General features: G+C 34.8%; 1 protein-coding gene across 1 annotated transcript in view; it reads right to left on the reverse strand.

Moving 5' to 3' along the window:
* Positions 1 to 2,389: 2,389 nt before the first annotated feature.
* ptpn9a (protein tyrosine phosphatase non-receptor type 9a) overlaps positions 2,390 to 14,739 on the reverse strand; it is a 75,963-nt gene continuing 63,613 nt past the window's right edge. The window contains exons 10-13 of the mRNA XM_030137089.1: positions 13,680 to 13,758; positions 13,417 to 13,567; positions 8,683 to 8,890; positions 2,390 to 4,885 (exon numbers count right to left, since the gene is read on the reverse strand). Coding sequence (XP_029992949.1) covers positions 4,695 to 4,885; positions 8,683 to 8,890; positions 13,417 to 13,567; positions 13,680 to 13,758 — 629 coding nt within the window. The 3' untranslated portion in view covers positions 2,390 to 4,694. The remainder of the gene's footprint in view (positions 4,886 to 8,682; positions 8,891 to 13,416; positions 13,568 to 13,679; positions 13,759 to 14,739) is intronic.

The following is a 14,739-nucleotide window of genomic DNA, read 5'->3' on the forward strand; positions in this document are numbered from 1 at the left end:
GACTAAATATGCACAACTAGACAGATTTTGGTATGCTCCCTGGCTGCAGAAAATTTGGTAACAATGTGGCCAACAGATGTTTACGTCGAACTGCATGTTTTCAATGGCGCGTTGTTCACCAAAATTCATGTAGTGTCCGTACACCAATATACTTCGATCAATAATATGGCGTATATGCCTTATAGATATATTATTATAACTTGTTCACAAATGTTTATTTCCTCCTGTACCAGGAAGACTTAGTTACAGATCTAACACAGATGCGACCATGTGGTAAGCCAGATTTCCATTCCAGTCTTGTAGAGTCCGTACACCATATTCAAAATATGTGGGTCTAATTTTATTGTTTTGGTCAATATATGGAATTTTTCAACATGCATGCTTTGGACCCGACATCTATGCAATAAACAATACATGATTATCCTGAGTGCTGAAACATTTGTATATCTTTGTAGGCATTAAATATGGAGGCTATTAGGCTGTAGTGTCCGTACACCCAATAATTTCTGATTTGACAGGGGTACAAGCCTGCGAAATTTTTAGTAGACACCATAATACAAAAATATTTTGGACTTTAAAAGAGAAATATCAGACAAATAAAATGGCCTGTCTGATTTTTTGATAGAGCATTATTATTTTTTATCTGTATGTGCACCCTTTCTGGTACCCTTGATTGTGATCAGGCTGTCTTTATTCATATAAAGACAGGGACTGTCCAGGTCGAGTCCCAAAACATACATTTTTTGTCTTTCCAGGGCACAAATGTTAAGCTACACTTATGAGTATAATACAGATGATAAAGAACACATCAAACCACAATCTATGTCGCATATGAAAGGTACTTCATTGTAAAAGTAGCTCATGTGTTTTAGTAAGTTTTCTGCTCATGTTCAAAAGTGTCTGTCTGTTAGATGATTTTTGGAATATGGAGAATGACTGAATACCAGAACTGATTAAAGCACTGATCACATCTGTCATGGAATGAGACCTTGTTAAAGCCTCTGGGTAGAAAATTACAGCTAACACAAAAGGTTGATTGTAGTATGTGAGCTCATTCAGTTCATGTTTTGGAAGAAAAAAAAAGAAATCAGTATTGAAGATAAAGACCTGCTCCTGATGTGTTGCATATAGGAGGAACGTATAGGCAGAAGTCCTACCTTTTTAATGTTTTTAATGAGGTACATGTTTTGAATATTGAGTGAAATGAAACCCCTGCATCCCCCAAAATGTACTATTCATATTCATCTAATAATTAATGGAGCTATAAAAAATTTAATATTCAAACCACTCTACATATACATAATGTACATTACTGGAGCTACCTATTCTACTATCAAAAATATTTTGCAGCTAAAATTTACTTACGGGGTCAAATGAGTGGCCATTTTTGACCAAAAAAAAATAAAAAAAAGTTATAAGAAATGCATAGAACTGTGTTGAAATAATGCTAATACATTTGTGCACAGACTACTGGTATTATTTGACAGTGGAAGCTATATTTTCAGAAATATTGGATTTTGAATAGCACGTGTATGTGAAAACTTTTGCTGGTGGACGGACGTGACATTACCCATGATGCTCTGGTCAGTACTAGTACTTTATTAGTAATAAACTTATATACTTACTATTGCTAATCATCCTCTTATTCATAAATGTTAGTATTGTGGATCTAAAACAGTAACAGCTGACACAAAAACACAAAATGTGGCAGTGGACGGATGTGACATGGTTGTTACAGATCCCATCATACTGATGCTCGGCAGCCATGTCACCGTTTACACTAATGATCCCTGTGCAAAAACTAGGATCAGAATTATTTATTGTATAGTTTATCATCATACTAAAGAGTAAATAACAATATAGAATTGTTGTTTCTTTATAAAAATGCTTATTATTAGAAAACTGTTGATTTAAAAAGTGACGTGACATTCTTAATGCATGTATTGGCGTAACATAAGCAGGATGGCTCAGCACCATACTCCATATTGCAACCTGTAAAAATAAAATATATGATATGTAGGATAGAATCTGGTAAGAAAAATTGGGGAATCTAAAAGAATAGAATATTTGTTTTTCAGGTAAATTCAGTTCAAATATAACCTGGCCATTTGTGACATGAAAATATAGCATTAATTGTGATGAAATTGGACATTTTGGACCTGAAAACATAGTTCATATGACCATCAACATGTTGCAACAGAACTGAAATCCTGTAAATTTGCATAACTTGCATTTACCAACACAAAATTCCTTTGGAGATTCACTTATATTGATTTCTTATGCACAAAGACATAAATAAGACCTTTAAGCAAATTTTAGCCGTTATGATATTTTTTCTCTTCTTTCCAGTTGTTGGCAGATTCCGAATGAAGAAAAAACAACAAATACACACGTTGACATAGTTTGTATTTAATACAGTATAGCTTGATTCAATAGTCATGAATGAATGATAACGTAATAGGTTATAACAGAACAAATATAAAATTAATGTAGATAACTGTATATCCTGCGTAATTTTAAGAAACTGTTGTTGAATACCATAGAAAAATAAAATAGGGCACATTTTGCGTCCATCATTGAAAGGAAAACATAATATCTAAAATCAGAGTGCATGACGATGGCAGACTTAAAAAATGCTTCACTACAAGCAAATTCAATATGAATTCTGTAGTAAAGAAAAGATTTGCTTTTTTTTTTCCCACCCGGCAACAACATAATGAAAGTATGACACACACAGACACTTGGTTTTGTACATGTACTCTGTAATAATGGCAAGATACTGGGACCAGATGAAAGCATTGAATACAACCACAGTCTGTAGAACGTAAAGTTAACACAATATTACTGAAAATATAGACAATATTTCTGACTCTCAAGTGCCAAAAAAAGGACTTTATAGGGTGTAGGCACATGCTTACGTAACCTTTTATGATCTTATATCGCTAATTTCTGGTTTCCCTGTAAAATCCTCTTGACTTGTCCCAATAAAGCTCTATGCAGACATTTACAGTAAGTCTCAAAACGTCACTAAATGTTTCATATATATATATGCATGACTAAATTTAACAATCAAGTTATCCCAGCATCACATGTCAAACTACGGATTAAGTTTTGTCATTGCACTCTACTGATGTAATCTCAGAGCACAGAGGGAATAGTTACTTTTAAAAGTGCAAAGACATGATTTGTGTAAAAAAAAAAAAAAAAAAAAAAAAAAAAAAAAACATAAAAAAAGTATTGCACTACTCATGAGGTCTTAACTGATGACTTACAGACGTATGCTTCAATGGCATAGTCACTGCAGCTCTAAATATGTGTGTATGTATATGTGTGTGTGTGTGTGTGTGTGTGAGGCTAAGCAATACATTCTGACAATTACTACAGCATGATGGCACTGCTAGTAAATAAAAATGGACATAGAGGCAATCAATGTCTGTACTGCAAGCCAGGAAATCTCTATATTAAAGAGGGTAGGCCTGGGTTTTTACGTTTAGAAAAAAAAAAAAAAAAAACTAAAACGAATGAGACAGTAAATTCACAAGGACACGAGTTAATGAGTAATCACAAACGACTTTAGAGCCTGATGAATCTGGATGTGCTTTATCCCTCCTTGTTGCTACTCAGTGATACTAAGGCAGAGAAAAATGCATCAAGCGACCGCGGGATAAGTGGACATCTTTGTCTACGACGGCAGCTTCACCTCTTTGCGTTCAGTATGGCACTCTGGAGACAAAGCAAAACAGACACGTACCATCTTTCTTCACAAAACGCACAGCAATGAACTACTTACTGGACAAAAGAGGTGGAAAAAACAACCGCGCTGCTGTTGAATAAACGTGGCCATCAGGCTCCTCGTTGGGAGTTGAAATTGTGCGCTCATTTTTTAAAAATTCCTAGGCCTATTTCACCCCAAAAATGAAAGACTCCCTTCCCGTTTCAGTTGACACTATTAAACAATGACTCGCAACAAGTTAGCCCTCACAGTTCCAGCTTAGCTCTTTATCTGTTGATGTTGATTTTGTGCTTACTTCATGCATGCAATATAGTATGTTTGTATATGGAAACTAGTCAGGCCAAAGCGGCAGACGTTTGGACAGAAAACACTACAGCAGTTATTAGGAAAGAGTTTAACAGTGGAATAGATGTCTCAGTTTTCCACTTTAAGAGGGGTTTTAACTGACACTGGTTAAGAGGAGGATATTGATATTTTTTTATTCTATTTTATTTTGGTGTGAACGTTTTTTCAGATCACTAAACCATCAGTTTAAAGTGGCAAATAAATAATAATAATAAAAAAAAAAAAAAAAAAGGTTAATGAACATTATCTCAATCACGTCACCCAATGTGCCTGAACACAAACTACACGACTGCACGACACCTGCGCAGTTTCTTCACTCTACCTCAAACAGTATTTGATGAGATATGTTCAGCAAAAATAAAGCATCACATTGTTGGCAGCCAGAATGTTATCACACTGAAACATCACAACTTTGAGACTCAAGCCTTTCTTCTCAGCGTCTTGCCTTGGTTTTGGCTTGCCAGTGAAGATCGGCTGTAATTTCAATGACAAAGACAACATCTGTGAGAAAAGTGACTCTCCTGGGTTCACTACTTGGTCACACAACATGTCTCGGGGTCAATGGATTCACTGCAGAAACCTCAGGGCTCAGGAATGGGTTCGGGTAGTCTGAAGCTCACTGATTGGCTGGGAGCAGGCCCTGCCTTTGGGCGTGTTCCAAAATGGCATTGTAGCAGAAGTAGTACTGGTCCGGGGTCTGGATGCTGAAGGCTCGCTGGGTTCTCATGCGCAGAACTGTCTGACAGACGTTTAGTGAACCCACATCCTGAAGCTGAGACAGACAGATGTCCAGGGCACAGAAGGTGCCTGTGAACGCAACACAGAGATCACTAAGAAACATATTATTAGAATTGTTATTTATATATTATTTGAGCTTAACCCATAAAGACCCAGTGCTACTCTTGTGACAGTTCCCAAATGAATGTTTCTCTTTAGATATCAACTGAAAAAAAAAAACCAAGGCACTCTCTTTAATCATTAAAATGCCTTTATTGACACGGCACGGTCATATCTAGACACCAAAAACAACGCATTTCGGCTTCAAGCCTTCATCAGGAAGTCTACACATTGAAGTGTTTTTGGGTCTAGATATGACCGTGCCGTGTCAGTAAAGGCATTTTAATGTTTAAAGAGAGTGCCTTGGATTTTTTTTTTTTCAGTTGATATCTACTTTTTGAATCCCCTTTTCCAAAGAGCACCTCGAACAAACTCTCTCTTTTTTTTTTTTTTTTTGGTCCGAGAAGCATTCCTTCCCATGAATTTTTTGAATGTTTCTCTTTATCTAACCTTTCTTAAGTGATTTATCACCATTTATTGTAATATTATCCTCTGAATTTTGCATTTTTTCTGTGAAAATAAGGTATTTTCTCATATTTAATTAAACAATCAAGTAGATGTTCATAAAAAGCTTAGATTAAAGTTGAGGGTTATTATATCAGAAACAGAGAAAAATGAAGAAAAAGCGACTTTTTCAGCAAAGATATCAATAACTCAACATATAAATAAGCATCTCCATCCACTGTCATTGATTCAACTCCATGGGTTTTATTGGTGAATCAATGTTGTAGAAGATGGCGGTGTTTCCACAGTAACTCTGAACGTCCAAATGGGTCATATCTGGTGACCATGAAAAGATGATAAACTGCATTTTCACCAATTATTTACATGTACTGATAGAATTAGTGGATCAACACGTATTTAACATTAGAAATGAGTAGATGGTTTTGGTCTTCGGTAGATGTGTGGGTCTTTATGGGATAGTTAAAAAGTAAAAGTTAGTTAATTTAGTTTTATTTTGAGCGCATAGAATCATCAGATAACAAAGAACCATAAAACATGGTCAACAAAATTTTTCAGTGCTCGAAAAGGAGTGGGAACAAGTATAACTTATAGACTCCCACCCCCTTTCTACAAAGTAATAATTCAATTAATTCTGCTTCCTTTGCCTTGTTAACACTTTTTTTCTATATAGTTTTTTTTACAATAACACAAAGCATCTGCACAAACCATTCACATACGCTTTTTTTAGTCATTTCACACACTCACTCGAAGTCCCACCACTTTCCGATTGCACATCATGAGACCTTATTCCAGAAAAAAAATATGTATTTCACTCAGTGGTGAGAGACAAGTTGTTTTCTGATCCCCTATGAATTATGCATAATTTATATATATATGTGTTTGTCAGTTTAAAAGATAATTTTAGAAGTGAAGAAAGTCACAGTCTGAGTTGCAGAAGTGACGTCACTGGAACTATCTCTATCCATGTTCTGTTCAAAGTCACTGAGGATATCACTGCAGCTTTAACACCACCAGACAGGTGTGATTTGAAGTGACTTTCATCTCTTCATACTTTTTCAACTCGCTCTTGAAGACTGAGGTAAAATATCCTAAGGCAGCGGTTGTTTGGGTGTTGGTGACGTGCACGACATGTGATGACAGATGCAGTCCATTGACCTTTTTAACACAAAGCTAGACGTTTCTTTACTAATCATGAGGGGCATCTTTCTTGGACCATTATCTCTTAAATTGACAACCATCAAATGTGTAAATGGTGACACAGTTCAAATAGGATTAAAAAGTCATTTGTCTCTCCATTGACCATCCACAGTTAGGTCCCATGGTCCACACCAGAGGGCTTCTAGAGTGTAAAGCAGTGGTTCCCAACCTTTTTTGGCTCGTGACCCCATTTTAACATCACATATTTCTGGCGACCCCAGACATTCAAAACAGAGACATTTTTTTGGCTAAAATTAATTTGTTTTTGATCATGTAATAGTTTGCTATACTATGTTGCAAATAAATGTTAATTTTAGATGACATTTAGGCTATATAATGTATATTATTATGGACGGAGGCAGATTTATTTACCTTGGTCAAGATATGTACAGTCAGTCCAGCTTGGATTTACAAGGCTGACAATTAATACTGAATGAACAAGAACTCAAACTATGAATTATGAAAGAGCTGCAGCATCTGAAACTGACCACAATGAACATTTGAAAGATAAACAGAACCACAGTGCTTCAGTTTCAGACTCACAGTTTGTCATGTCTTTTATGGATTGTGATTGTCTCTCTCAACTCACCATCTATTTTTTATTGGCAAGTTTTTATTTTTATTTTCTATCAATTACTAGAAATTTCAGGCGACCCCATTTGAATTCCAGGTGACCCTACATGGGGTCCCGACCCCAAGGTTGAAAAACACTGGTGTAAAGGCTGTGGCAACATATGAGTGAAAAAACTGAACTGTTAAAGGTGAGTAGAGCTGAAACAATTAACTGAATAACTGACTCAATTAAAAAAATGATTTGATTACCATTTTCCTGAATTGAAGCTGCCGCTAAACATTGGTTCCACTGTTGTGTTTCTCATGGACATTTATTGTGACGCACATGATGCCAGGATCAACACGAAGTTGTATATTAGTTACGTCTTAAGTTGTTAGTAATTTAGTAAGTTGGACACAAATTTGTTGAAGACTGTAGTGCACATATTGTTTGTAGATGTCATTTGGGGGTCAAAAATATCCATTGTAGATAAGTATAAACAGAATCAGGGGCTAATCAAGGAGTATTTTAAAGAACGGGAAATTGAATAATCCTCGGCAAATAACCAATAGTAAATGTTAGAAAATAAGCAATGCAAAAAAAGAACAGCCAGAAAAAACCTCTGCGACTGAAACAAAAATGTAAATATGTTATTACCTACTGGGACACCGGCATTAGCAGCATGTTACGAGTACAGGGTGGGGAAGCAAAATTTACAATGAACATTTCGTTGTTTTTTCTCAGCAGGCACTACGTCAATTATTTTGAAACCAAACATATATTGATGTCATAATCATACCTAACACTATTATCCATACCTTTACACAAACTTTTGCCCATATGAGTAATCAGGAAAGCAAACATCAAAGAGTGTGTGATTTGCTGAATGCACTCGTCACACCAAAGGAGATTTCAAAAATAGTTGGAGTGTCCATAAAGACTGTTTATAATGGAAAGAAGAGAATGACTATGAGCAAAACTATTACGAGAAAGTCTGGAAGATACTATTAAAGAAGAATGGGAGAAGTTGTCACCCGAATATTTGAGGAACACTTGCGCAAGTTTCAGGAAGCGTGTGAAGGCAGTTATTGAGAAAGAAGGAGGACACATAGAATAAAAACATTTTCTGTTATGTAAATTTTCTTGTGGCAAATAAATTCTCATGACTTTCAATAAACTAATTGGTCATACACTGTCTTTCAATCCCTGCCTCAAAATATTGTAAATTTTGCTTCCCCACCCTGTACACAGAGTTTTCATCAGGGTTAATATAAAAGCCTTGCTCAGTTTTATAACCTCAATGTATCATGTGATGCTGATTATATTACACCAAAGGACTAAAGGACAAGTATGGCTGAAAAAATTAAACGTATAAAAAAGCAAAAAATCCTGCAAATGATGGAAAGGAAAAAAAATTAAGTCTATGCATACTAATATTAACTTAAAATTTGTTATTGTATTTATGAGAAACTTTAGGAATATTTTCTTAAAGCTCTGATCAGAAAACTCCCAGTCGTCCATCTTTTGGGGAAACACTCTCTCTGGATCTCACCTGTTCTTCCAATCCCTGCACTGCAGTGGACCACCATCGGGGGTCCCAGGGGGTGGCCTGTCCACTGAGGTCCCAAAGCCTTCACCATTTTCCTCTGCTGCCTCTTCACAGCTCCCAGGAAATCAATCAGTGTCACTGCTGAGGTGGGAACGCCGTAGTCTGGCCAGCTGAGGTACTGGAAATGACTCACTTGTCTCTGTTCACATGTCTGAATGGACACAAAATACAGAGAAATTACAAAGGTGCCATATATTTGACATCTACAAATCAGGACATTTGCTCTTTATCCAAATAAAAATTCCAGACTTTTGTAAAACTGCTATTTTTTTCACCAAGACCTTGACTTTATGTACTTTTATACTTGTGTGTCTACTTTTCTGGTTGAGATGGTACCTGTTGTGTGTAGTAGAAAAGTTCATTTTAATAAACGTATAAATGAATGAATGTATAATTCACAGTAAATTACTGTATGTTTTACTGACAGAAACATTTTCAGAACAGATGAATATCACAAACAAGTTTCACTAGAATCATCCCAGTACTGCAGTGTTTTTCAACTTTGGGGTCGGGACCCCACATGGGGTCGGCTGGAATTCAGATGGGGTCGCCTGAAATTTCTAGTAATTGATTAAGAAAACGGGCGAAAATGCCTATAAAGATATGCTTTTAGGTCAAATATTTGAGTATATTTTTAATTTATTACAATTTTGATTTTATATACTTAATATTTGGAACCAATATTCACTTTTAAGGTCTTTGAAAAGGTTTGTTAAGCATCTTTGTGTCGTTTATGCAATAAATTATATACATTTTTCAAATCGGATTTTATATTTTTTGTGTGTTTTTTGGCCTTTTGTGTTGATATAGTAGGTTAAAGTGAAAAAATAATAGGCAGATGAGATAGATGAAGTTGTGCTGAAAAAGAAGATACTAAACATGGGTAGAGTAAACATTTCTTTATATAGTATATAAAGAAAAAATCAAAAGAACTCAAAATCAGCCAAAATAGGCTCAGACCCCTAACGGTTCAGATGCTGCAGCTCTTTCATAATTCACATTTTGAGTTCTTGTTTGTTCAGTTTTAATTGTCAGCCTTGTAAATACAAGCTGGACTGACTGTACATATCCTGATCAAGGAAAATGTAATTGATTTCAGCAAAAAAATGTCTCTGTTGTGAAAGTCTGGGGTTGCCAGAAATGTGTGATGTTAAAATGGGGTCACGAGCCAAAAAAGGTTGGGAACCACTGCATTACTGACTGGTTAGAGAAATCATGTCAGTTTTTTTTAATATTTTTCTCATGTATTTCTTATCTTACAAGATTGTGTGCCTTTGTGCATACTCTAAAATTTGACTATGAGAGAAACTTTTCTTCCATACTTTATTAAGACTTTCACACAAAATTTCAGACTTTACTCTTATTGAAGGAAAACAGCATTTTAAAATTCCACACTTTTTAAGACTTTCAAGACCTGCCCAAGCACCCTGTCGAACTGTGATCATCAAAAGTATTTTCATAGTATGAGTCAAAATCAGTGTATAATAATACATTTGATCAGTGTAGGTGTACTGGCTATTTAATATATTTATGATATAGTGTCACTGAAGACTGTAGTTCAGGCTTAAATTACATGTTTACCCCTCAGCCAACTTTGGGCCGAAGGGGTATTGTAATCGTTTTGTTATCCGTCTGTCCATCCGTCCGTCTGTCCATTTAACAACATTATCTGAAGAATGCATTGAACAGAACTGTAACACATTTATACTGTGGATGCATCTTGGCATGGAGCTGAAGCTTACTGAAAATAGGTGACCTTGACTTACTTTTTCAAGGTCAAATGGCGGCATGTCCTTTTAACGACGTAATCGCATTATCTGAAGAATGCATTGAGATTTCCGCACCGAATTTACACAAAGACAATCTAAAATAAATTATAGGGCAGTAACTTTTAACAGAATCTTATATTATATTTGGCCGAGGGCTATTAAAAGTATGCAGCACATTATGTTTATCATAGACTTTTTACAGCCACAGGTGCAGACCATATCAGTTTAGGTGTAATAGTGTGATTCTTTTCCATATCGTCTCTTGGATACTCATTTCTTGGCTGTCTGCTGGAATGCTTCAGGCCAAAAAGGAGCCCAGACTACAGCAGGATGTGCAAAAATACTGACTGGAATTACTGTAGTAGTAATCTATACACAGCAGGACTGGTAGATAGGGCATGAAGGTCCCATGAGCTGTGCAGGATGCCAATAATATAGATTGGTTAGTCATTATTGCTTTTTTTTTTTTTAATGATCTTTATTTATCTAAGGGCGCTAGAACATGCTAATACTGTTCAACATGACAAGAGATTAGAGTAAAGTTTGTATGATCTGCCTGGCGTTGGGTCTATGATTCTGTTTTTTAATTCTTGTAACTATTATAACTCCGCCCACTAAAGGGGAGACAAGGGGTATTGTTTTTGGTTTGGTTTGTTTCTTTGTTAACACTCTAGCAGCAAAACTCTTGGTTGAATTCATACCAAATTGGGTTTATAAATTGCCAGTGACCCAGAATAGATGCGGTTACATTTTGGGAAAAGTAGGTCAAAATTAAAATTTTTTATGAATTTTTAAAATCTTTTTCTTCTCCCATTTTCTTATAATGGGCAAAATTTTAATGTCTATAAAAACATCAGTTTTGTTTCAATTTGCTTCAAACTTGGCACATACATAGAGGTAATTGATATGATGACATCACTACATGTATAGACATGATGGCATCAGCTGGATCGATGCCAAACTACGCTACAATGCATGTGAGGTTTGTTGTGCCTGGCACCACTTCTGCTGGAGAATCAGCGTTCAGTTCCTATGCTCCATATATCTGGAACAAACTACCAGAAAATATCAGGTCTGCTGAGAGTCTGAGTTCTTTTAAGTCAAGGTTAAAGACTCACCTGTTCACTGCTGCCTTTGACTAAAAGGCTTTTGACTTTTTAAATTTTATATTCTCTTTTGAAACTCTGCACTGCAACTCTTACTTTAATATGTGTGTGTGTTTTTATTTTTATTTATTTTTTTTGATTTTGTGTTGTTTTCTTACTTGCTGTTTTTAATCACCTCTTACATGTTTCTTTTATAATGTTTTAAATGTGTTTCTTTTTCCCTGTTGTTGTATTTCAATGTCTACCTTGAATTGCCTTGTTGCTGAAATGTGCTATACAAATAAACTTGCCTTGCCTTGCTGACTGTTAAAGGTAAACACAATAGCAATAGTTTGGGACAGAAAAAAGCTGATAAATTCACCAGTTTGTTGATATTGCCAAATCTTACTCCTGAAAAAAATAAAAAAAATAAAAAAAATAGATGCAACCAGAAATGAATCATCTGTGACCTAACCAGAAACCAGATGAGTTGATCTGAAGAGGTAATTAATAAGAACATCAAAGTAGCCACAACAAAATCTAACAGGGACCAACTGGATTTTTTGAGCTATTAACCCTTTCACGCATGAATTATGTGAACCTTAATTAAGATGTTTTTCCTGAGTGTTTTTATTCCTCTTTAGGTGTGAAAAAAATAATGTGATTGAAAATTTTCTTATGAACTTATTTTTCATGGAGATGCAAAAATATCCACAGTGAAACATGTATTTACTGATATATTGTGTGAAAACCATGTAATAAAACATTTTTAATGATGCTAATCTGATGTTTTCTCCCATTTTAACATACTCTAATACTAGTCATTACTCACTTCATGGAGATACACTGCAAAAATCTGGTATATTTTTCTCATTTCTAGTCCAAATATCACATCAAACTTAAAATAAGACATAATCACCTAAAGAGAAACTTTTCAGTGAGATATAAGAACTTATTTTTAGACAATAGCTCTTGACAATCTTATTTCAAGAAATCTTACCAAGATAATTTTCACTTGTTTCATTGGCAGATTTTTTTGTTGCTTAAGTTAAGCAAAAAAATCTTTAATTAAATAAAAAAAAAAATAAATTGAATTAAGCAAAAAAAATCTTGAATTGAATTAAAAAAACCTTGAATTAAGCAAAAAAAAAAAATCTGGGGCGTCACATCTTCTGGGATAGATGTCCATTTTAGCCAATAATTTGTAAATTTGTCCAAATTGTGGTTCAAGGAGAAAGTTAGTTTTTCCATATTGTATATTTCTTTAATTATCCCAATCCATTCCTTCTTTGTTGGGGGTTCTTCGCTCAGCCATTTTCTTGTTATAGCTTTTTTACAGGCTGTCATCATTATATTAATCAGGTATTTGTCTCTAGAATTGACTGTAGGGTGGTAGAGTTCCAAGATAAACTGTGCAGAAATCATGTTTAATCTCAAATCTCATTATTGTGTTCATCATTTTCAACATTTCAATCCAGTAAGGTCTAATTTTTGGACAATCCCAGAAAATATGAACATGGTCTGCAAGGGCGTTTCCACATTTTCCCCCACAGATTATGTCTTATTTTAAGTGTGATGAGATATTTTGGACTAGAAATGAGAAAAATACACTTGGTAAGATTTGGATTTTTGCAGTGTGTATAAACTGTTAAATATCTAAACCTAGTTGTCTGTTGTTAGAAAGGTAAATAAGGTTATATAAATACAGTTAAATTGACATAATAAATATTTTGCATTCACCACACCTTGTTCTTGTTGTTTTATGACAGACATTTCCAGTGTGTAGAGTTACTAATTGTCTGTGCAGTGTTTCACGGTGCTACCTCTGTGTTGTGCAGCTCCAGCGTGGTGTGGTTGTAGTGGGTGTGGTGGTCCACCCTTTGGTTCACCACTGCCATATGACCATACACCTCCTGTCCTCCTTCCTCCAGAGGCCAATATTGCCCACATTTCCTACGACTGCCTTCGTCTGTCCTGCAGCACAGGAGTAAGGATGTAGTTTTATAGAGTTAAATGTGTCAGGAATTTCATTTAAAAAGAGAAACAAAGAAAAAGTATGCATTGATTTTATATATATATTGATTACCTGGTTGTCATGACAATAACGAGGACATTTTGTTCCCATACCATTCTCCAGAAGTCACCGTAGGTTCTTTCCAGCGGTCCTAAACAGTGCACCAAGAAGTAGAAACACATGCAATTAATTTTGGAAAATGCAGTCGGTGAAGTAAAAAGTAATAGAGCGTGTCCATGTAATTATTTGAGGCAGCGGCTTAACAAGCGACGCAAAATAAACCCAACTACAGACTGCCTGTCCTGGTTGGCATGTTGAAAATCACCTACAAACATTTCCATTTGTCACTTCTTAACTAGGGGTGTGTACTGGCACCAATCTGGCGGTACGATACAAATCACAATACTAGGATCACAATACGATATATCACGATATCTCATAATACTGTTAAAAAGGCAATTTTTTTTTTTTTTTTAAATGATTATTTCCTTGAAGAATTTAATTACACCAGAAATCTGCACAAATACTAAACTCATTTTTATTTGATCAGAACAGGATCTAATGCTATATCACAATATGTTCCTGTGTTAAAATTTAAATTACGTTTTACAGACATTACAGTTTCAGATCCTGTTCAAATGTTCATATTCTATTAGTTCAGTATTATTTTTGTACAATCCCAACAAAGGAACTAACATTATTTAATAAAAGAGTGTTAAATAATGATAAATAAAATACAAACAAAAAAGAAAAACAAAATAACAAAAATGAACCTCCACAATATCTGCATTTGAATGAATATCTAAAAATATCAATACAGTACTTTTTAATACTGATACAGTATTGAGAAATGAAATATCGCGATATACTGCCGAACCGATATTTTCATACACCCCTATTCTTAACCCATAAAGACCCAGTGCTACTTTTGTGGTACTTCCCAAATGATTTCTTCTCTCTATTTACCCTTTTTTAAAAATTATTTATTTATTATTTTATAATAATTTATTATAATATTTTCCTCTGTATTTTGCATTTTTTCAGTGTAAATAATGAATTTTCCTACATTTAATTCACTGATCATGTACAGGTTCATTAAAACTCAGATTAATGTTGAAGATTATAATATGAA

Source organism: Sphaeramia orbicularis, chromosome 6, assembly GCF_902148855.1.
Source record: "Sphaeramia orbicularis chromosome 6, fSphaOr1.1, whole genome shotgun sequence".
In the NCBI taxonomy this organism is placed as follows: domain Eukaryota; kingdom Metazoa; phylum Chordata; class Actinopteri; order Kurtiformes; family Apogonidae; genus Sphaeramia; species Sphaeramia orbicularis.